The 24782-nt window shown below is 35.5% G+C and overlaps 2 protein-coding genes across 6 annotated transcripts; both read left to right on the top strand.

Moving 5' to 3' along the window:
• Positions 1-9823: 9823 nt before the first annotated feature.
• On the top strand, positions 9824-17074 carry LOC104895562 (protein MID1-COMPLEMENTING ACTIVITY 1). Of its 5 annotated transcripts, XM_048645967.2 has the most exons (9): positions 9829-10101; positions 10376-10393; positions 10714-11456; positions 13015-13412; positions 14368-14477; positions 14649-14720; positions 15818-15924; positions 16086-16179; positions 16686-17074. In XM_048645967.2, the coding sequence occupies exons 3-9, from the start codon at positions 11058-11060 to the stop codon at positions 16736-16738; spliced, it is 1233 nt and encodes a 410-aa protein (XP_048501924.1). In that variant the 5' UTR covers positions 9829-10101; positions 10376-10393; positions 10714-11057; the 3' UTR covers positions 16739-17074. The 5 variants fall into 5 exon arrangements, with proteins under 5 accessions (XP_048501925.1, XP_057251859.1, XP_048501924.1 ...); XM_057395876.1 differs by lacking the exon at positions 10376-10393 and having other exon boundaries at positions 9826-10101; positions 16086-16183; XM_010682108.4 differs by lacking the exon at positions 10376-10393.
• A 4227-nt stretch (positions 17075-21301) lies between these two features.
• LOC125498218 (SKP1-like protein 1B) lies at positions 21302-24454 on the top strand. Its single transcript, XM_048645969.2, has 2 exons — positions 21302-21746; positions 23946-24454. Exons 1-2 carry the CDS (start codon positions 21444-21446, stop codon positions 24117-24119), a joined length of 477 nt encoding a protein of 158 aa, XP_048501926.1. The 5' UTR covers positions 21302-21443; the 3' UTR covers positions 24120-24454.
• Positions 24455-24782: the final 328 nt, after the last annotated feature.

The following is a 24782-nucleotide window of genomic DNA, read 5'->3' as shown; positions in this document are numbered from 1 at the left end:
AAGAAATAAAAGTAATCTAATGAGTAAAAGTTTTGAATTTAAGTATCTCTACTAATATGAATCAATAAATTAATATATAATTCCTATCCTAAATCAAATTTAGATTAAATATTCATGAGTAATACGCCTTAAAAAATAATAAATATCTCTCAAGTGTTTATAGCTTCCCTAAACATGCATTGATCATACATATTCACATGGATTCATGCAAAAAAGAGATATTAAGCATAAATCACAATTAAATTACTCGTAATCCAACCTGCTTATTCCGATAGAGAAATTCATGCTCTTAAATGAAATATTTAAATTCGTCAAAACCCAACTCTAGTTCTGATCAAGGCATTGGAATCATAGCAAACTAGTTATCACTAATCTAGTATTTAAATATGCACATTCAATCAAACATGAACAAATAATTAAATAACTTGAGATTTTAAAGAGATAATTATACATTAATTCATAGTAGGATTTAACTAATCATAGATTGATTAAAAAACTACTCAAACATAATTGAAACAAATAAGCAAATTAGAAAGAATAATTATTAAATTTCATAATAGAATAACAAAGAGAAATAAAACAAGAAATTAAGTAATAATTGGATCATAAAAGAACGGTAAATTCTTGAAGAACAATGAAGATTTACAAGTTTCTTTCTCTAATTAACTTCTCTCTAAAAGCTCCATGCAAACTCTATGAATTAAAGATAACCTAAGTGTTGTCGTCCCCGAATAAGAGAGAATTATTTATAGTTTCCTAAAACATAACCAACAAAATAAGTAGTAAAATACAAGTTGCTACTGAGCAGAGAGAATTATTTATAGTTTCCAAAAACATAGCCAACAAAATAAGTAGTAAAACACAAGTTGCTACGGAGCAGACCAACACGTCATGTCAATAATGAAACGATTGTGTTGACATGTAATTATCTAAATAATTGTACAAAGAGAAGCGACTATCTCGAAGACATCAAGGCAATTCGGACGTGTCAGAAGTGACACGGGTGTGCTAGTACAACATATGCAAATAATTCAACTTTGAATAGTTATAACTTTTGATCTGGAGTTTCATTTGACACATGTAGTATATCATTTAAAATCTCTTGTAATCTAATTTCTAACCCAATTGAAATTATTTTATTATTATTTTTGTATCAAGTTATGATTAATATAGTGAAGAGATGTCATATTTTGTACAATTATGAAAACCTGTTTGTATCTTCTTCAATTCCAATATGTTTCGGGGACATAGTAAATCGTTTCAAAGGTCATCCGATCCACTGATCCAAGTGCTTCAATCCTCATGCCCTTCTATAGAAGTATAAAATATCTAAAATTACATCAAAAGACCAAACAACCCATTAAAGCAATATAGCTTATAAAAAGGGAGTCAAATATGCACAAGTGTGATGTAAATACTCCAATACTACATAATAATACACCGTAATATGAGGTAATTAAATGATGTTAGAATATACATTTATTTTCACCGATTGTCAAATTCTAATAAATATTCAATGATGAATTTTCAATGTACCTACCCATATCACATGACCTTTTGTCAAATAAGAGTTTGACCAAGTATAACCGCAATTTAGTTCCATCCAAAAACACCAAGTAGTCCTTGGTCTAGTGGTTTGGTTTGCATCTCACAACCTTACTAGAGACATTTTGGGGGTGGGGATTTCCCCTTACCATTCTCCCTACTCCCAAGGGGCCTTCCCTGCAAACCCGGACAGGGTTGACCTTTGCGAGATTCCGGTCTGGTTAGGACGCCTTCTCCTTACCTTAAGAAAACTTCATCCCAAAACCGGTGTTCTAATATTATAACCAACAATAAATTAGATGTGATCTACTATTATAAATTATAACCAATGATAATAGTATTCTAAATTTTAATTACCAATGATATTTTCTAAATAAAAAACATCTAGTTGAATTGAAACAAGTTGTTATTATTAAGATCAATAAATGTATTAATTTAAGTCAATAAGCTAATAGAAAATAACAATAATCCATTTAAGTTCATCATTTTTATGATGATAACAAAACAAGTTGTCACTATGAACTCAATGAAGTTTAGTAACATAGTTTGTTGTAACATATAGGGAGGTTTGTTATAGCACCATTAATGATTAGTGAAAAATAAAATCAAGTAATTGATCTTAAAAAAATTCCCCTTACAATGAATGAAACAAAGATTGAGAGTTGATTGGCATGAAAATTTGGCTTGAGACGATTGAAAACTTGATCAGGCGTGGGAGTGGGACCCACCGCCTGATTTGACAAAAGCTGATTTTTTTGGCTTTCCCCCATCCAAAACGACGCATGTTGGTTGGAGCTCTCTTATAGCTCCAGCCAAACGCACCATTTTGGCTAGGGGAAAGCAAAAAAATTAGTATTTGTCAACGCTGACACGTTGACGGGGAAACTTTGCTGCAGCAAACCCAGACGTGCAAATTGTCACACCTTTCCACGTGGGTTGTTCCTATTGGTCCCATTTCCACGTGGGTTGTTCCTATTGAGCAGCTAGCATCGGCGTTCATCTCTTCTTTTCGCTAATTCAGCCACAACACTCCCCTCTGTTCACTGATTCAAGTTAGTCCTTGTTTCTCACTCTGTTTCCTTTTCGTTTTTGTCAAAACCCTAATTATTCTTTTTCATTTTTGTTTTCAATTGTAGTCTAAATTAATTTCGTTGGTATTTCTTATTGATTTTTGTTTGTATGTCACTTTGCTCGAGTTAATATGTAATTGCAGCACCGTTTGCATTTCTTCTTGTTTGAGTTAATTGGTGAAGAGAGGCAGAGAGTGAGATGGTTCTTGTTTAATGTCGTTTTATTTTGTTCTTGCTCGAGTTTGCAAATTGCGCATCATTGACTCCTTATATTTCCTTGAGGCTTGTGAGTTAATTATATGTTTGTTAAGTTGATTTTCGTTTTCATTTTTGGTGGATTGATTGAGTTTGTTGAAATTATTCTTTCATTTGTTTAGTTTTAATGAATTTAGTTTTTGTTGCTACTTTGTAGCATTGTCTGTAATCATACTCATGTGTCTCTTTTGTGAAAATGTAGCTTGTATGCTGAATTTTTGTTGTAGGTTGCATGTTGAATTTTTATTTATTTTTTGTGTTTTTCAAATTAGGATCCATTAGATCTGGATTTGGATCCTCAAATTTATTACCCATCGGATTCGGATAGGGTTTGGATCCTTGCCTAAAAAACGGATTTAGATCTGGATACTAGAAGATCAAGTCCAAATCCTACCCGTTGCCATTCCTAAAACGCATACCACTTTATGTAACATAATAACATTTACCTCTCTCTTGCACTATGGATATCAAACCTCCCAATAAGAAGTTCTATAGTTGCTAAGACCGCAAATTCTTTCAAGCCACACAGGTGGTGTTAGCTGATAATTCAATGCAAGAATCAAAAGGTAAGATACACACTTATATTAGATTCCAACATCTTTAGTGCGCCACTGTATTTGGTATGGTGTAGAGTTGGTAAAAATATACAAGAAAAAGATAGCCTTTTGAGTTCTGAGGGTTCACCTTCAATCTCCTATACACAACGCACTAGCTGTCTAGCTAAGTAGTATGTAGTAAGCACTAAGCACATGGTTGCCTCTATCAATGCTTGAGACACTGTATATAATATGAGGCAAAAAGTTTTTTTTTTGGTGCACAACTAAATTACATACTGCTATACTAGTATGATGTTACATGATCCACCATATGATTATATATTAAAAGACTGATAAGTTGCTTATAAGTTATAAATATACTCAGAAATTATTGAGGTGACACCCGTGAGTTCAATGATGTTAGGGACTTAAGGCCCGTTTGGTAGTTGGTCATAAATGGTGGTAATGGGAATGAATTTGTGTGTAAATTTGTGAAAATATCATTGTCCGTTAGCATGGTAATGCTAATTTATCCTAAAGTGTCCACTTTCCTTCTTGAATTTTCATTCCCATCCAATACCACCTTGTAGGCGGTAATGAGTCGTAATGAAAATTGCTTCCCCTTAGAGATAAAAACACAAGTTTAGGGTTGAGATTGCTTGCCCATGGAGAAAAAATGCATCCTCATGGAGATGTTAAGGGTGCTTCTCTAATAAAATTACACTTAAAATTCATTCCCATCATTACCGCAATTTATTAACGACTACCAAACGAACCGTTGGGGTATCTTATAGTAGTATAAGCATCTTGTAGGGGAGTCCATATGATAGGGATCTACCACATATGGAGTGCTAGACTAGACCACCAGTAGTTGTAGGTTATGATCGCAATTAAGACAATAGTGGATGACCTTTTTTATTTTTATTTTACTATTTTTTGGCAAGATATCTAAATTGTCTTTTTTATTCCTTGAGGTCGGATGCAATACAATGGAGGAGGTCTATTAACATTATCCTCTCACATGGTTGACTGATATATATATTCTTAAAAGAAAAAAGCAAAAACAAAACATGATAATATGAGAGATGCACGTCTCAAAACTCATATTGAAACAATCTGTATTGCATTTTGCATACTTAGGTTCATTTTTATAAATTACGGTGTTTTTATTAATGTTTGATATTTTGGTATAATCTTGGTTACTTTGAAGTAGGATGGGGGAGGAGGAGCCCATACGATTAAATGATAGTATGATGGCGAGTGATGGAAGGTAGATGTGAGTGAGATGAGAAAGGAGTACGGGCCTGTTATCTCTAGCTTATTTTCAATTCAGCTCTAGTCAGTTCAGTTCAGCTCAGCTCTATTCTTTTATAACCATTTTGTTAAATATTATTATTATGTGGTATAATTTATTTTACTAATTACTGTTATTATTATTTATTTTTATATCATTACTATTAAGTATTATTATTATTATTATTATTATTATTATTATTATTGTTTCTATATATTATTTTGTTTATTATAGCTTTACTAATTATTATTACTATTATTATTAGGAGGAACATGGTTTAGGTCAAAGACAAAATAAACCCACATTTTTTAGCCCATAAACCAATCAAATCGCGTCAAGACGGTTTATGATGTAATTTTCACAGTCCAACCCAATCATTATTTTTATTACTAAATATTATTATATTATATTAAATCTAATTATTAAAATAGTAATATTAATTTACTTCTTAGATATTATTGTTATTATATATCATCATCAAATATTAATATATTAATACAAATAATATAAAATAATAATTATTAATTATCATTATTATCATTAATTATCATTATTATTATTATTATTATTATTATTATTATTATTTATGATTATTAATATTATTTATTTATAACTATTATTTAAAAAAATCCAAAATACTATTATTATTATTATTATTCATTATTATTACTTATCATTATCAAATTATTTAATATTCATATTATTATTGTTTAGATATTATTTATATATTTATTACATTCAATTTAATTCAATTTAATTCAGTTCAGCTCAGTTTAGTTCAGCTCCAATCAGTTCAGCTCAGCTCCAATCAGTTCAGTTCAGCTCCAATCAGTTCAGTTTAGTTCAGCTATTTTATGCCGAAGAGAACAGGCCCTACCTGCGTGGTAGTAAGAATCTAGCTTTATTTGTAGAGCCCATTTTTTATAAAGAAACTAGTGTTTAGGCCCGGGAGATACCCCGGAGTTTTTCTTTGCTACAATTTATTAGTAGTTAAATAAGTATTATCATACTCATTTTAAAAAGTTATCTTATTCATTATATGTATTTCAAACGTTTTCCACTCATATATATGTCATCATTAATTTTGATTACAAAATCAATAATGGTATGGTGGAGTAATGGTTGGATTTCTGACTTTCATACTTGAGGTTGTGGGTTCGAATCTTTACGTAAATAATTCTTCTTCTTTTTTTACTATATGTGAAATACATGGATAGAATGTTATTGGATGAGGGAGGGTGACACGTGGCACATATACGTTCTTAGGAACGCCTTTTAATATATTAGTATAGATTTGGCTTTATGGAGGATTTTGTAGTTGTTGAAGTGTTATTATTTAATATAATGTCATTTTTTTCTTTCCAGATCGATAAACAATGTTAAGAAGATAAGTTTTGTTATGACATTGATTGAAAAGGTGGTCAATTGTTTCAAGGTGAGATTAGTACAATGGGCATAAGTTAGATGGAGTAATTTTCCTTAATAGACAACCTGGACTATTAGATGAAATGCAAATACGGTTTCGTTCCGTCTCACACCCATCACCTTAGTATGCATACCCCCAAGATCGTATGGAACCTTCCGCCTACTTGAGTTATCAAAATTTATAAGGACACTACTGTCGTCACAGTAGACATGCGTAGTAGTGTTGAACAAGTCCCACACTCCCCCAATTATTCATTACTTGTAGGGAGTCCAACTACAAGTTTATTGCCATAGTTCATTCTTAATATTGTCCGACCCATTCGTATCACAATCACATAGAATGATCATTTAACATGTTCTCTTAGTTACAATACTCAATCCTTTTGCTCTTGTAACACTCTTGTTACACCATGGATCAGATAATACGAATACAATGCTCATGTTCATAATACGACAGAATTACGCATTTCAATGCCACATATCAATTTCCAATCATAAACATGTTACCAAACAATCTCAACAATCAAACCGTTCCCTATCATGATTCTAGGTTCCGATAGAATAAATCACAACCTAATCATGATACTAGTACTTGCAACTAAACTAATACGCGTACGTATCTTGTAACGGAGAATTTTCGCTGTCTTAACCAAATGTTCTGCTTATGAAGTTGGGACCTAAACGATTAAGTAAGTACTTCAGTGCTACGTCCTTGATAATATTGTCAACTGTATATTGTGTAACTAACTATAACGACTTAATAATTCGAAATATAACGATAGCTAATCTCATTGTTTATTAACTTCTTTTTCTTTTATATTCTATTGAGCTTAGCATCTTTTCAAGGTCGATGTTAGGAGCAAAACTGATTTTAGTTAGTGTAATAACCTAATACATTTACCAAGTCCATTCAAGCTTTAGTCATATGTCCAATCAAGTCATATGTCCAATACTCCAAAATTAGGTTCGAATAGCAAGGTTATAACTCCACTAATGAACAATAATCTACTTTCTTTACTTCTCACCTTATTTAATTACAACCCTTAAATCAGATTTACAACTTAAAATCGATTAATAATTTAAACTAATTATACGACTTAATTAGTTACTAATTTACACAAATTACAAAATAATTACTTACAACTTAAATTAATATAAAAATAGAATATATAATATTAAACTAATATAATATCATATACATATTAGGTTTCTTTTTTATACCGCTAGACTCGCCGACGTCAAACTCCGGCAATGAAATTATGGCAGCCTTCGCTCGCCACACAGCCACACCCGTTTGCGAGGCTGCTTCGCAGGGCCGTCCTAAACAATTTGGGGGCCCTGTGCTAACTTTAAAGTTAGGCCTAATTCTCTTTAGGATTATACATATTGTGAAAAATACATATAGAATAAATTGGTAATTACAAAAGAACAAAATTCACAATTTATGATTGAGCCAATAAAAAAAGATAAAGAGAACGAGAAGTTCTTTCAAAAAAAATAAAAACAGAGAGAGAATAATGCTATCTACTTTTAACAATCAAGAACTTCTCTTTTTCTCACCTTTTACTTAACGGTCATAGGCAAACAATAACTTATTATCACGATAACTCAAATAATTAAACAATTCTTGGAAAATAAATAAAGAAATATCTAGAATTATGGTTTATACATGTGATGCTACATAAAAGTATGGAAAAAAAAATATGATTTTAAGAAAGAGATATGACTTATATGAAATTAGTATAGTGGAAGGAAAAATACTTTTTTTTTAATCTAAAAAAAGGTAATTTTACACCGACAAAACCCAAATGAATTTTAAAAAATAATAATGGAAAAAGGGGGGAAAATGAACTTACTAAATTTTTCACATGGGATTCGAACCCATGAACACAACAAACAAATGGCAATGCGGAGTATTACCAGTGAGCCAAAGTAATTCTTTTGCTCTATATATGATGGAACTAATATATAATAAGGTAACAGATTTGGAGGCCCTAATGTGATGGAGGCCCTGTGCGGTGGGGCTGTTTGCACAGCCCCATCACCGGCCCTGCTGCTTCGCACACCACACTCGAGGCCTTGCCCTCGCACACACCGACGCCAAGCACTCGCGTCGCTGTCCTTCGCTCGACCCGCCGCGACCACATCACACTCGCACAACCTCCTCGCGACTTCGCACAACAATGTCGCACAGCTTCGTTTGTTCGCACAGCTTCACTCGCTCGCACAACCCTTGTCGCGAACACTCGATCGCACAACACGCACAACACTCTTGCACGTCTTGCACACCACCACGTCACAGTCCGACGCTTACGCACTCACTCGCACGCCAACTTCGTCGGTTAGCCTCGAACTCCCTTGCTCGCAGCACACGACGACGCACAAAGCGCCCAACCACCACACACACAACCCTCGCACACGACGAGAGAGAAGGATAGAGGAGAGAGAGAACAGCGAGGGAGAGGAGAGAGAGAGAGAGAGAGGAAAAACAGCTGAGAGAGGAGAGAGAGTTAGGGTTTTTTCTGATTTTTTTTATTCTTATTCTCTCTACTTATAGTGTGGCCTATCTAGGTTAGTAGGACTCGGTTTAATCTTTTAAATTCCGAGATTAACTAAACCGAACTATAATAGAATTACGATAAAGTTGTAAACGTACTCAACTGTATTATTATTCTATTTTTTTTGTAAGTAATACTAAAATACCTTTTAATTATATTCTTTATATTTTCTTAATTATAAAGAATTAACTCCAAAAATACGGAGTATTGCAATTGGGTATAAGATTTTAATTTTTTTTGCTAGGATGCCTCCAACTGGGAGTATTTCATGGACTAAATGCCACTGTAGCATTTTATATTTGCAAGGCACATTGATTTTACAAATCCTATTCCATTGTATCTGAACGTTCGAAAAACAACCTATCGGTGGTCAAACCACCCTATAGTCACTTTTAATATAAAAAATTCAGAATTTCTTGGGCTCCTAGCAAGCAGGTCAGATGCGTTAGAAGATAGAGGAAGATACTTAATAATCTATGATATTGTTAGGAAGAATTTTATTCAAACAATCCACCACCTCTCAAACTCCATTCCTAATGATATTTTTAACTCTCCAGTGTTCCATGTATGAAGGAATCGGAAGAAAGTTGCATTTACATAATTCCTTTTCCCCAACCCATACATCAATACATGGTACCACAAAGATATGTCAGACCTGTCGCTAATCCTAAAACAAGCCCCTTATTCAAAACATCCTTTCCTTCAAAATATCTTTCCACAGAGGTGAGTCCTCTTGCTTCTGACTACAACTCCCCAAGGAAGATCTTTTTAAATATTTAGTCTTCATTATTCGAACCCAAAATTTATTACCCTCTCACAATGGCCCAAGCTAGTTTTACCATAAAAATTAAATTCCAGTGCCTAAGGCTTCCGAAGTCCAATTCCCCATGTTAATGGGTTCGTAAATCTTGTTCCATCCCATTCTCGACATATAATGAGGTCTATCAACAACGTTCCAAAGATTTTTTTTTTTTCACATTTTTTCTCAATTTCCCCTTGTATAGTTGCATGCTTGTAACCTAGAAGAGAGAATAGAGAGTAGAGGGATTTTTTTTTTTTCCTTTTTTTGGTTTGACAGGGACTATGAGGTGTTGATGTCCTCTTGTATATGGTAATTTAATTGATGTCAGTCATGGTAACTAAAAAGAAAGTTGAAGGACATTTCAGTAATTCAAAAAACTACCACTCCCTCCTGTGAAGTCCACTAAAGTCTAAAATCCTTGCTTGTTTGGGCATGGTGTGCACACTACAACACACACCACATCAAGTATTCAAGTCATCAACAACACAACAAAACAAAACTCTGCAAATTTTGCAGAGGAGAAGAAAGAAAGTAAAAGGAAAAAAAAAAAAGCAAATGTGAATTTCATACCACTGTTACAGACTTTAGACATAACAGATTTGAGTCACGACAATCAGTAAGTCGTTCTTCTTCTTCTCTTCTTCTGAAATCAAAAAATTCTCCAAATTCTATGATGAAGCTTTTTACATCTTTTTAAACAATGCGCATCGTTTTTTTCATCTCACGAACTTCAATGCCGTTTCTCTCCTTTTTTACATTTTTCCAGAGAAAATTTTTAAATTTTATTTACTTCTTTAGACTTTAGTAGTACTGGTATTAGTAGTTTTTTTTAAGAATTAATTTGTTAATTTTTTATTTTACTTTAATTAATCCGAATGTTTTTTTGACAGCGGTGCAGAACCATACTCGTGAGTCGTGATTTATTTTTTCTTCTGGGTTTTAATTTCTATTTTACATACAGTTTTTATATATATTTTTCTTCAATGCAAATTAAATTCGTCTGATTTTTCTCCGCAGAATTATGGCTGATGTTTGATAATGTAATGTGCAATGACGATTTTTTTCTCTCTTTAATTCTAATGTCTGACTTCACTTCTTGTTGAAGATATTGAAGCAAACATGGAGTCTTTCACTTTTTTTTTTTTCTTTGACCTCGCTTTTCTTCTTTTTCCACTCAAATTTATTTTTACCTACATTAAAATCTTTGACGAATTTATTTCTATTTCAGGTAATTATTTTGCTGCTGAAGTGAGGGCAAGCGACGAGTGGGAATTTGAAGCTAAAGATCTATTCTGTTTGTTAAATAAAATGCATGTTCAATCTTAGCATAAATTTGGAAAAATCCATTTGTTTTTTTTCCCTCAATCTGAAGCCATAATTTAGTTAGTTTGTTTATGTGTGTGTGCGTGTGAAGATTTGAGAATGTTCCAGAAATGGGGTTGTTTTGGAATTGTTGATTTTGATTGAGAATTTGAGATTAATACTTAAAGAGTTTAGTTTTAGTGGGTCTGTGTTTGTCTTACTTGAAGAAAGAGGAGGAAGTAGTATTGTGTATTGAAGTTGAGTTTGAAGATGGATCACATGGAGGATGTAGCAACAATAGCTCAGCTAACTGGGCTTGATGCAGTGAAGTTAATCGGATTGATAGTGAAGGCGGCGAACACTGCCCGAATGCACCGGAAGAACTGCCGACAATTTGCTAATCACTTGAAGTTGATTGGCAACTTGCTGGAGCAGCTCAAGATCTCGGAGCTCAAGAGGTACCCAGAAACCAGGGAGCCTCTTGAGCAACTTGAAGATGCACTTAGGAGGTCATATATTTTGGTCCATAGTTGCCAGGATAGAAGTTATCTTTACTTGCTTGCAATGGGGTGGAATATTGTCTATCAGTTTAGGAAGGCCCAGAATGAGATTGATCGTTACTTGAAGCTCGTTCCCCTCATCACTCTCGTCGATAATGCCAGAGTCAGGGTAAATTGTATTTCTATCATTTATGGTTATTGCTTTTTCTATAATTTTTTGGTATTTAGTTGTGTTGATCAATTATAAAGATGATCTGATGATGGCATGTGAAAAGCATATAATATGGTATTATGGGTTGTTGGGTGTGAGATTGATATGAGTTTGTTGGAATGATTGTGGCATATTCACTATCCCGGGTCAATTTGTGGACAAAGCAGTTTGGATTTGATAGGTTGTTCTATTTTGGTGATAATTTGGACTTTTATGTGGTTGGAGGGTCATTTTGGAGTATTTAGAATTTTGCTTGCTTAATTATGGTATATTATGTTTGCCTTAGTGTCCCAATTATGTGTTGTTGACTTGTCACCTGGATGAAAAGCTTAGGCATGTAGTAGCATGTCTATTGCGGCGAGTACTACTTATCAAAATCCAATTGCTTAGATTGAATATCAGTCCAAAATATATGCTAAGTATCATCTTTTTTCTTCATTAACTTGGAACACTGTGCAGCCTATGAGAAGATTGCCTTTGCGTTAGCAAGAAAGGCTTGGTCTCAGAGCTCTCATATATCGATAAGAGTTAGCCTGAACCCATAATTTCTTAAGCAAGCATAGAAAAAAAATCTATTGACTTCTTGAATATTCCAGAATATGGTGTCACCTTTCTTTATCTGCAAAGCTATACTAGTATATATTGAACCCAGACTTTTTAAAATGATTATGTAACTTGTAATCAATTGCTTGCTCTACTTGTACATTAGGTGTAACATACAAAAGGTGGCAATTTTTTTGAAATATTAACAAACCATTTTTTAATGTACAACCATTCATATATAGCTGCTTTCTTGATGTTTGTTGATCAAGTAGTCTGATCTGAAGTAAATATCGAGCATATTTTGAGTAATTGTAAGCTGTCATCTGCAAAATGAGGGCGTAATGATCTCAGAGAGCATCATGTTTTAAGATTGGTTCTGTGATGATCATAAGGTGCACTTCGGGAGGAGACAGTGCATAGAATATGCCCTAACTTTGGCTATATATGAGCGAATTCCAGGCTCGTTTTTGTTAAATTGTGTAGCAAGCTTATTTGTGGAGCTTTACTGTTTATTCATACTTATTTCATGATGTAACGGACTGATGGACTCAATATCTACAAGGCTAGCTATCTAAAGCAATTCTGCTCAATCTTGAGTCTGCCAAAATAGAGAATAAGTACATATTTGGTTTGTGGGAAACTAACATAATCTGATTTGGCCAAAATTTCTATCTGGCCACTTCAATATTGATCTTGCTATATAAGACATGACATGATACTGCTATAGAATTGTTCTGGCTTGAGAAGTTGCTTGCTAGTCTGCCAGCATCAAATGTGCATTTTCTTATTTTCACAACTTCATACCAGTATCAGTCATTCGTTATTGTCGTCAATTCCCAGATAAATTCTGATACAGCCATGAATTATGACAGTTGGGCTTTATTGGTGTTGTTGCTATATATGCTCATGGCTTTCCCCATTATTCATATGTTTTTAGTCACACGAGTTAATTTATTGATTACACATATAACAGGAAAAATTGGAATACATTGAAATGGATCAGCGTGAGTATACTTTAGATGAAGAGGATCAAAAGGTGCAGCAAGTGATTCTTAAACCAGATCCCTGTGAAACCGATACTGTGGTGCTGAAGAAGACTCTTTCTTGTTCATACCCAAAGGTTTCCTTTGATGAAGCACTTAGAAAAGAGAATGAAAAGCTCCGGTTGGAACTCCAACGCTCACAAACTAATTTGGACATGACTCAATGTGAAGTCATCCAGCGCCTTCTTGATGTTACTCAAACTGCAGCCGTGGTCTGTGAAACAGAAAAGAGTGAATCAGTGAAAGGTAACAAGAGAGCCCAGCCTCCTTATGCCAATGAAAAATACTCATTTGACGGAACCTCCCCCAAGAAAAATGAAATTTCCAGGTACTTATCATTTATAATTGGGACATGTATTGGGCAAGTTTTTATTACATGACTTGTAATTACTCATTTTGTTTGTGTTGCTAAACATGATCTAAAGAAGATAATGATCCATTAGTGCAAATTTTCTTTTTCATTTTTGTCTCACTTAAAGACCAAATTCTTAAGCAATATTATGGCCCATAACCTTTCTCATGCTAGGCTTAGGTATCACGTTTTGTTGAAGTGTAGTATTTGAAGATAGGGAGGAAGATTGAAGTTCTTGATACTTTTTGTTTGTCTCGCATTCGTTTGTTTCTTGTAAATATGTTATTTTATGATCATAGTTTTCAATTTTTTTCTTTTGTTCTGTCTAGGGGAGTTGCTGGTATAATATTGTAATCTAGCTATTTTCTTTATTTTGGGAGATAAGGTAAACAAGTTCTCTTGAAATGGATGGATCCGTTGACTACAGGGATTGGAGGAGGGAGCAAACCACCGCTCCACACCTCACTCCTCAATTGGGCTATATGTATAACATTGTAGATTTCTTGCTTCTTTCTCCAGGGTCTTGTTTGCACATTATTCTAATAGGAATAGCAGCATGATATTTCTGATGTCCACTGAAAATTTAAGCTTGATGAGTTTGACTTTGGCAGTATGTTTCCCTGCCTCATAATGTTTTTACATGTAGATTACGTTTCCTCCAAACTTGACAAATTGACATTGGTTTCTTGATGCAAAAATGTTGAAACTCTGACTTCTTTGCTAAATAGTTGCTAAAACGTATACGCTATCCGGGCATTTATTTTACCATTGTGGTGATTTTGCTTTACTGCTTCAACAAACTGGGAAATTTAGTTGCCCAGAAGGTTTTAACATGTTAATAGCACTAGCATTTTGTTATGGTTGCACATTTTTTAGTGTTTACACTTCAGCTTCGGAAGTTGGAAGTGCCTGATATTCTGTCCCCATGCAGGACTGCCTCTACAGTTTCTTCAAGGCGCGATCTTCTGTCAAACCGAAGTTCACATCACCATGGAGAGTGGCATACTGATTTGCTGGACTGTTGTGCAGAACCTTGTCTATGTATGTATCACACATTCACACGTATCTATTGGTTTTGCTATAGGCGATCATGATCAAAGACAGCAACTTGCATTTTTGAGTTCTATCAAAATGCGTGATATATTTTCACGGTTTGTTTAAATCTGTTGTAGATAATCATTAGCTAAACACTGACAGCCTTTTCTTCTGCAGGTCTAAAGACTATCTTTTATCCCTGTGGAACATTTGCAAAAATCTCCACTGTGGCAAATAATAAATACATGTGTAAGTATCATTGCAAATAGTATGCTAGTCACATTTTTTATAGCATATTTTTGGTGTTAAGAGTACTCCATCCGGTTTTTATTAGGTTACCCACTTCTTTGGGCACAAAGTTATACTCGAAATAAGTATAGAGGTCAAAGACAGGAAAAGGAAGTATTAATTTATTGTATATTGTATTGAAGTTAATGTTGTGGGCCAAGAGAATAGAGTGGGTAGTGTGAAGATACTAATATAAATTTTTTAGGACCACTCCAAAAGTAGAAAAAAAAAGACTTATAAATGACAGCCCAATAAGGAAAGTGGGTAAACTAATACAAACTAGAGGGAGTACATTACACTTCAAATCCTGCTGATGACTTTTAATTGAGCTGAGGTTGCATATTCTTTCTCCCGCTTTTCGAATTTTTGGTCTCTTTGTTATGTGGAATTTTGGTTGCAAAATCACGGTGCCACTGCTATGTATTGCGTCTAGATGAGCAAGTCTATTGTTTTGACTGCAAGTCAATTGGTAATCTCATGAGACAGTAAATCATTGTTTGTCCAAGGTCACATGTCCTCTCTTTTATCCTATACAGATAATGCAGATACACAAGTATTGTGAAATTACTTTGCCATCTTTCTATAATTGTTGTATACTCCCTCGGTTTTTATTAGTTTACCCATTTTGACTTTTGACACTATTCACATACATGACTTTGACTATCTCTTATGATTTGTACTTAATGAAATATATAGTCATGTGAGATATTGCTAGATTCGTCTAAATATGTATTATCCAAATATCAACTTTTTTGTAATTTTTACTCATTGATGTTTAGAGATATTAAAGTTAAAACTAGTGCCTCGGCAAATGTTCCCCCAAAGAAATGAGTAAACTAATAAAAACTGGAGGGGGTACATTAATTGTAATTTGCATAAGTTGCACACACCTGGTCTGTGTTTGAATGATTATCTGTGGACATTCTTCTCTATATCTTGCACAGATGTATCAGTTGTAACTTTGCCTTTAATTTCTAGAAGTAAAGGTGATATTCAGGGTTAAAAAATTTATTTTGTCCATCTTGAAGCTTACAAGAATATCTCGATGCTATAAACAGCTTCTGCTGAAGCCTGTAATGACTTGGTGGCCTATTCACTGATACTCTCTTGCTGCTGCTACACTTGTTGCGTCAGGGGAAAGCTGCGCAAGATTCTGAACATTAATGTAAGTTCCTACTCTTCGTACATGCTGAGAATGATTCATGATGACTCATGAGAGAAAGTGAGATGGAGGATTAACTGTTCTTTGCCTAGCACCATTTGTGTTAATATCCAGGTCTGTTCAAAATGAAGCTTGTGAAGCTTAATGTGCACTTCCTCTTGCAGGGAGGCGTCTTTGACGATTTCCTCTCACATTTCATGTGTTGCTGCTGTGCCCTTGTTCAAGAATATCGTGAAGTTGAGATTCGTGGAGTTTGTGGTAGGTAGAATCATAAATACGTTACTCTTACATTGATTTCTTTATTCCTATTTTTTGCTTGGTAAGGGGAAGCACTCTACTGGACCTGGATCCTCACACAGGTCAACCTGAACAACTTAACAAGCAATCCCCCTTTGGGAGTGTTTCTTTTTTTTTGGGGTGGGGGGGGGGGGGGGATAATAGGAATTCCCACGTGCCCCTAGTGGGGGTTGATCTCACATTACGTAGATATGTTTTTATTGCTTTTATTAAGCAAGAGAAATTATGCTCAAGTTTCTCACCCAGATAGTGAGTGACCACTTTTGTTTCATCAAATGCTTATGTTAGTCGTGGTAGTTCCTGGTTGTGTCATGTGTGACCTAAAAGAATAAGGAAAAATGTTATAGGGAAACAATATGACAGAAGGAAGTTAAAGCTGAATGTATTTGACCTGTCAAAAAAAAAAAAGCTGAATGTATTTGCTTATATATATCTCATGTATCATTCTCACAAATGCAAAATCCCAGGTCATGAAAAGACGAAAACAATGCCGCCAATCTCCCAATTCATGGAATCGTGAGACGCCGATGATATAAATAATGGTACCTGGAAGTACATGCATATTTAGTCTGATACAAGAGGTAATATGGCTGTTACCTCTGCTATATACATATATGTACTTAAAATCATTATATGACCCTGACTGACTTGATGTAAAGTTTCATTTCCTTGATGATGCTCATGATGTAAACATAGAGAGGTTTTTCAATTGTTAGAGTGTGAAAATAGAGTTAGTAAGAGTCAATTCTTTAGTTGCTTTCCTTAATGTTGTTTGGATTTGTGCCTTGTAGATTGAATAGGCCTGTTGGTAAAGTTTATCCATCTTTATAGATTGAATTTTTATGTTTGTGACTAATGCTTCAAATTAGCTTTTAATAATGGGAAAAGAGGAGTGGCTGCTGGGAAAGCTTGGCTTAGATTACCGTATCCATCTTTTTCTTGTGGTATTAGATAACGAGATAACGAGTAAAGGTAAAACTTGCACCTGGCTATTTAGTAAAACTTGCCAATGGAGTCTCTGAAGATAGAGGTTGAGCAGTAATACGTTGAGGAACCTGCCAATGGATGGCTGCTAGGTCCATCTGAACAAATAGTATCTAAATAGGTTTGTTTTAATAAAAAATATATTTTTTAATATGTATTTTTTCTTATTTTTTTACAAGTAGAAAATCAAAGATATATGTCCTCAAATTGGAGATGTACCATTTATTATGCCATAATGTCCATTTTTCAGTTTAGTACTCGGCAAAATATTATGAAACCAGAATCAATTAGGAAATTTATGAATAATAATATATTTGATAATTAAAACTAATTTGGGGCATCGCTCGAGTCAAAATACTAGTTTATATGATTTATTAGGTGAATTTTTTCTTTCCAACTCCACTAGATACAAACTAATTAGCGTATTTAGATCAATGGAGATGTGGTAGCTTAGTGGGGATACCATCCTGAATTTTAGAGCATTTGTCCAGGGTTCAAATTCTCATCCCAACAATATCTTGGGCATTTACTTTCGGACTATTTAGCTTTGTACTCAACTTCTAAACTGGCTTGCCCTGCAGCATGCAGGCTAGTAGTCTACAAAGACTGGTCTCCGGACCAATTATCTTTCCTAATTAAAAAAAAAATTAACATATTAAAATCATTTTCTTTGCCTTATTTAAAAAACAAACAAAGCAAGTAACAAACCAAGTTAAACTTGGCCTATTTCTAAAGTGTATCCACTTATGGGAAAGGGATATCTCTTTACCCATTCCTAAAGTGTATAATCCGCTTACCCGAATTGGGTTAACCTGCGAGAGGTTACGATGTTGATCCCTCTATAAGACCTAGGGATGACAATTCAATACGGATCCAACCCTAACTAATTCGAAACGAAATATCCAATTCGACTCCTACAACATAATTTGGCCTCTACTTCATCAAAAAAATATGACTCCAAGTCTAAGGAGGGTTAGAGTCGGATACTACTGAAAATCTAACATCTCCGATCCGACTAAGTCTCCTATTAGAGTTTTGTTGCATTTAGCAACCATGGTACACAATATATAAATTATATTATGTGAACTATTAATTTTTTTTTTGGTAATATGTACACAATATATAAATTACTTTACTTTCTAATATATTATAGGAAAAATTGTTAAAAATAAGTTAACCTTTAACCGATCTTCTTTTAATAAATTAACCACTGGATTATTCTGGAATAAGTCAACTTTGACTAACTTAAACCTTTAATGAGTTAGATGACTTATGACCTATTGAACCGGTTAAAAGAAAGGAAAAAATCCAGATTTTTTTCGTTTTTAATATTTCTCATCTTTCCTCTCTCACCTCCTTCTCTCTCCTCTCTCATGTCCTTTTTTCTCATCTCTCATCACCTCCTTCTCTCATCTCTCATCACCTCCTTCCATGGCTGACCACCTAACCCCAGCTAGCCTCAACCACAACCGAACACTCCCACACCCTCGCACAACCCCCATAGCCCACCCTCCCCACACCCCCGTTGCCACCCTCAACCCCCCTCAACCACTCACGCTTCTGCTTGCAGCTCCGTCGATGAGCGTCACGCCTGCCGCCATCAATCGACTATACACACCTGAGCACAGCCGCAACCTAGCTGCTCCTTCTTCCTCTCTTCTCTCTCTTGCTCTGCCTCCTCTGCTTGGTGTCGCGTTACGGCACCACCCTGTTGCTAGCTCTGCTTCAATCACGCCTGAGATGCAGTCACGCTGGTGCAGTGAAGTGAAGAGTTCCGGCAAGGCAAGTAGAGGGGAAAGGTGGTTTTACGGGACTAAGAGGGAGAGGGAGGGGTTGCTGGTCTGAGAGGGGGGAAAGGGGTTGTAGGGCTGGGGGAATAGGGGTTGCGAGGGTGGGGGGATGGGGAGGGTTTGCAAGAGGCGGGGGGAGGAGGTGGTGGCAGGCAAATGGGTGGGCGACTGGGGGTGAGGTGGTTGGAGGAGGGTGGGGAGTGTTCGTAGGGGTGGGTAGAAGGTGTTTGCAAGGGTTGGGTAGAATAATCGGTTGTTCCTTGCATTAGCAGGTGGCACTAACAGAGCTGTCAAAAAATGACCTGATCTGATAACCCGACCTGAACCTGTAATGACCTGTAACTGACTTGCACCTGAAATTTTGGCACAACAGGTCAGCTGAAACCTGACATGCACCCGACCTGATAATAACTGATACCTGCTCTTGACCCGATACTCTATGACCTGAACCTGAACCGATACTCGCCTAAAAAAGACCGATAACTGAAATGACCCGACCTGACAACGATTTGAACCCGATTCGACACCTGGCCCGATTAGGACCTGAAACTTATTATAACTCGACGTAACTTGTCATTAACCCAACCTGTTGTGACCCGTTACCTGATTTTACTAGACCTGTTGTGACCCGGTACATTATTTTACTTGACTTGGTTCTACGTTACCTGATTTTACTAGACCTGTTGTGACCCGGTACATTATTTTACTTGACTTGGTTCTACATCTTACCCGATTTTACCCGACTTGTTGATTGTTGATAACTCGATTTGTCATTGATTTCACGACATAGTAACATAAATCATAAACTAATACTACTGTAAAAAGGCATATAACTAGATGAACTAGTCAAGCATTAATTTTCAATGAAATCTTAAATAATGATACGAATTTGAAGCGACGCCACACAAAATTCATGACATGTTCCGTACTCGAAGCGACCCGAAAGTGACCTGAAACCAAGTATGGTATAACCCGATAACTACCAACCTGAAACCGACTCGAACCTGACCCAAACCGCTATTGTTCTCACCTGATAAGTATCCGACCCGTGCATGACCTGAACCTGAAAGCACCTGCTACAAACCTGCTATAAACCCGACCCGACACCACATAATCACGAAAGATGACATGTCCCGAAATTGAGCGCGTCGAACCTGACCGAACCCGAAAGAAGAAATTATCCGAGACAGACCTGACCGAATTACGACCGTTCCCGACCTGCACCCGACCTGTTTGATTTAATGACCTGACACGACCTGACCGAACATGACCTGAAACCTGAGATGACCCGACCCTGATCCCGATTCGAGTAACTGAATTGACAGCTCTAAGCAGGTCACAATGTAATCCAACTTGTTTAATGCTTTAATGATATAAAAGATGGCTTATTCCAGGATAATCCAATGATTAACTTATTAAAAGAAGACCGGTTAAAGGTTAACTTATTTTTAACAATTTTTCCTATATTATATTATTATTACTTAGGCTATGTTCAGTTCACCTTATTTTTGCTTATTTCAGATATAATCAGATCAGATCAGATCAGATCAGAAAAAATAAGTTCAGATCAGATCAGTTCAGATCATGGTTATATTTAAAAATCATTATATCTTTCATACATATTAGTAAAAATTATAATAATTGAATATTAATAAAGTACTCATTGAGACGAATCAAACAAGACCCCACATGATTATATTTTTCTTATATATTGAGAAAAATCTAAAAGATAAGATCTTGTAATCAGAAAAAATAAGTTCAGATCAGATCAGATCAGAAAAAATAAGTTCAGATCAGATCAGATAAGTTCAGATCAGAAAATTTCAGGTGAACTAAACATAGCCTTAGGGCGTGTTCGGCAACAGTAGCTGTGGTGGTAGCTTTTAGCTGTGAGAGTAGCGGTTAGCTGTGCTGGTAGCTATTAGTGGTTGGTGTGTAGCAATTAGCTGTTAGCTGTCCAAGTAGCGGTGTAAAATATTGATGTTCGGTAAAAGAAGCTGTCAAAGTAGTTGTTTAAGAATAACTAGTTAAAAACTCAAATAAAACTTTAACATATAATTTATACACCACTAAAAGCTACCCAAAAGCTACAAATTGAAGCTTTTGACAAACACTACTAAATCACTATTTGTACCACTAAAAGCTACTTACACCACTACCTTGCCAAACACTCTTATTTTTTTTAATTAGTGTTTTGACCAAGTCAAAATACTAAAAGCTACTTAAAAAGTTTGTGCCGAACACAGTCAGTCTAATTGACGGGCATTATGGGCGTCATACCTCCACATCAAAATTTAATGGGAACAATCATTTATCAATTATAATCTCCCCCAAAAAAATTCCACACCTTGGTTCTCACCCGTTTCGTCTCCCGCTCTCCTCACCAGCTCTCACTTAGTTTCTCTCTCCTAGGGTTAGGGTTAGAGTTTTTCGAAACCTGCAAAGATTTTAATGGCGTCAACAAGGAAGATAACCTTGAAGAGCTCCGATGGCGAGACATTCGAGGTAGAAGAGTCGGTTGCTCTTGAATCGCAGACGATTAAGCACATGGTTGAAGATGATTGCGCTGATAATGTTATTCCTTTGCCTAATGTTACCAGTAAGATCCTTGCTAAGGTGATTGAGTACTGTAAGAAGCATGTCGATTTTCCTAAATCGTCTGAAAATAACGATCGTCAGGTTGATGATGAACTCAAGACTTGGGATGCTGATTTTGTTAAAGTTGACCAGGCTACCCTCTTCGATCTCATCCTTGTATGTCTCTCTCTTTCTTTTAGTCGGATCATCGTTATATTATATGCTTTGGAAATTGAATTTTATGTGAGTTGATCTTATTGTGGAGCAAATATTGACCTTTTAGATCGGATTTTGATTAATTTTGTGGAAAGTTAGAGTTTATTTATTTCAATTTTTTTTGGTTCGTTCTTTTTTTACTATTACTATTTGCGATGGTTTCTTTGGGTGTAATTTCTGGAAAGAAGAAAATAAAACTATACTGAAATGTTTTAGTGATTTATGATTTTACTGAACAATCAATTGTGCATTTTGTTTTGAGGTTTTGCGCTTCAACTTTTGCTTGAATTATATTCTGGTTGTGTAATTTCCTTTTATTATGATGCATATTGAACTTTATATGTCGATTATTATTTAGATTGCTCATAGGCATGACTGTTGTCTGCTAGGCATCTATTCCCGGTTTGTCCGAATTTTTGTTTTTGGTTGGTTTTTGCGTGTAATTTTTTTTTTGTTTGTACCTTGGTTGGTCTTGGTTTTCCTCTTTATTTGGGTTGAATGTGCTCTAATAAAACAATGAAGGCAGAAAAGTTTCTTTGAATTAAGATAGTTTGGAGTTTGGCACAATGAGGCTTTGTTTGAATGATTTGTTCTTACACAATCATGCTTGATTTCTTTCTTCTCTATGCCATTACCTTCATTTTCGCTCAAGTCATAGGAAAGCTTTGAGGTTTCCATCTCTCAGTTAAGTTGCTAAACACGCCTTAGTTTTTCTTAGTAATGCCCTAAATACACCAAAATACATACATTGGCCAACCTCATGTATTTTATACTGCTTCTATACCCTTTGCCTTTCCCCCTCCTCCTCACCTCTCTCTCCTTTCATCTCTCACATACCAAACACTAATACAGCATATAGATTTTGGGAAGTTGTAACTTCTCTTTGTGGGAGAACTTCTCCCTGGCCATGTTTCCACTCCCCTTTCTTGTCCTAGGTTCTAACTCCTCCTTTGTACGCTACCCAATTATGTTCTCATAGTATATGCTGTTACTATTTGCAATATTCTCATTTTATAATTTCTTTAAATCTAATCTGATAATTGGAAAATTAGAAAATTTGCATGAATTTGAATATCTATATAGAATTGCAAATCTTTAAATTGGCATCAGGCGTCAATGGTAGATGCCCTACAGCTAGGTGCCATAGACGCCTTAGCCTGTGGTGGGCCGTCTATGGTGGACACCTTAACATGTGGTTGGACGCCTACGATAGATGCCTCTTTATGGGTCAGGCATCTACCACAGGTTCAAGCGCCCATGTCAGGCATCTGAGATGTGGTTCTGACGGTGGTGGTGGGGAGGGACACTTGTGCTCTTATAGGGTTATAATTGAACGTCTATGCCGAAAGAGTCTTCTTCCCCTTCTACCTTTCTTGTTACTTTGGCCCAACCATAATATTCTCTTATTTTTACCTAGATTAGAGTGACAGGATATACAGGAGGAAGTGTTTGTTAAAGTGGTCTTTGGCCTGTTTCTCCAGGTTTTTAGGAAGTGAACTCGATTAGGAGAAGTATGTTTTTTCATTGGTTGGGCTTCTATCCATATTCCAGTACTACGTCGCAGTTTTATTGTTCTTGGATCTAGGGGGTTATGCTGGAGAAGACGATCTACCCACAACCCACTACATATAGAGAACACACAAGTTATCTATTTTGCTGAACTGGATTACCCAGTTCAATTATGTATATCTCCTGTTGGTAAACTATCCTCTTGGTATAAGACTTTTTTGGGTACATGCGTGGATTATTTGCTTGAGAGCAGTCACCTTTATTATGTTTAAACTCTGGGTTCCTTCATCTTCAGAACATTTGTATCAGTCATGTACAAATTTCATAACAATTATTTTCTTCATGTTCTGCTGCCTGTTATGTGCTTTGGTTGTATCCTGGTTTAGTGGTTACTTTTTCTATTTTGATGGCAACAATTACTATTTTCTGAACCTGCTCAATCTGTTGAATGATATTTCCCCTTGATAGGCTTTCTTTTTTCTGGTGCTATGAACAGTCTCTCTCTTAGCTGACTGAGTTTTGGTCCTTTTTTTTTGTTTTTAATGGAGTATTATTAGATGTAACAGGAATTCTTGATTGCTGTTTTCATTAACGTAGTTGTATATTTTACAAAAAAAAAAATGGTTGGTTGTTGTGGTTCAAATTTTTCAGGCTGCCAACTACCTGAATATCAAGAGTTTGCTGGACTTGACTTGCCAAACTGTTGCTGACATGATCAAGGGAAAGACACCTGAAGAGATTAGGAAGACATTCAACATTAAAAATGACTTCACTCCAGAGGAAGAGGAAGAGGTCCGCAGGGAGAATCAATGGGCCTTCGAGTGATGTTCAAGGCACAAAAGAGACCTAGTCAAAACTCAAAAGTGCATAAGGATGTGTTTCTCAATTCTATGATTATACTGGTTGTTTTTATGTGTCTTGCAGTTCAACATTGTCCGGACTTGTTCTCATCTTTACCCGATGTCTTCAGTATAAATTTCACTGGTGGGACAAAGATGGAATTGTAGATAATACTAGTAGTCTTTTGGAGGCTTGCTGTTTGTGGGTGCCTGCTAGGTTTGGTTCCACCACCTCCATTATCTTTTTTCTATGTCATTTGTGTATGTGAAGTACTTCGGTTTTTAAGCTTTCTTCTATAATTGGAGTTCAGTCAACATCAATGGTGCTCTCTTTGCATTTTGAGTTTTACCTTTAATGGTTGTCATCTCTTTTGGAGTAACTCGTATGGACAGGATCGACTCTGCTATTGCAATCTCATATGTTACCAAACAAGATAAAGAGCATTTTGGTAGTTTCTTGTGGGCTGTGACCCCCACCTTTCTCTTGTTTGGTGACAACTGACAAATTTTAGTGTTAAGCGGTTCTTGCAAAAGCCATTTGAGTGACTTGCCTAATAGGAACTATTTGTATACTCAAAGTGGTTCCTGTCTCCTTGACATTGGTGTATGTCAGATTTCCGAGGTTGAAGTAGCAAAATTTGACGATGTT

This window comes from Beta vulgaris, chromosome 6 (genome assembly GCF_026745355.1).
Source record: "Beta vulgaris subsp. vulgaris cultivar EL10 chromosome 6, EL10.2, whole genome shotgun sequence".
NCBI classification, from domain to species: domain Eukaryota; kingdom Viridiplantae; phylum Streptophyta; class Magnoliopsida; order Caryophyllales; family Amaranthaceae; genus Beta; species Beta vulgaris.
The sequence above is the reverse complement of the archived record's forward strand: the minus strand, read 5'-3'. Positions and strand labels throughout refer to the sequence as shown.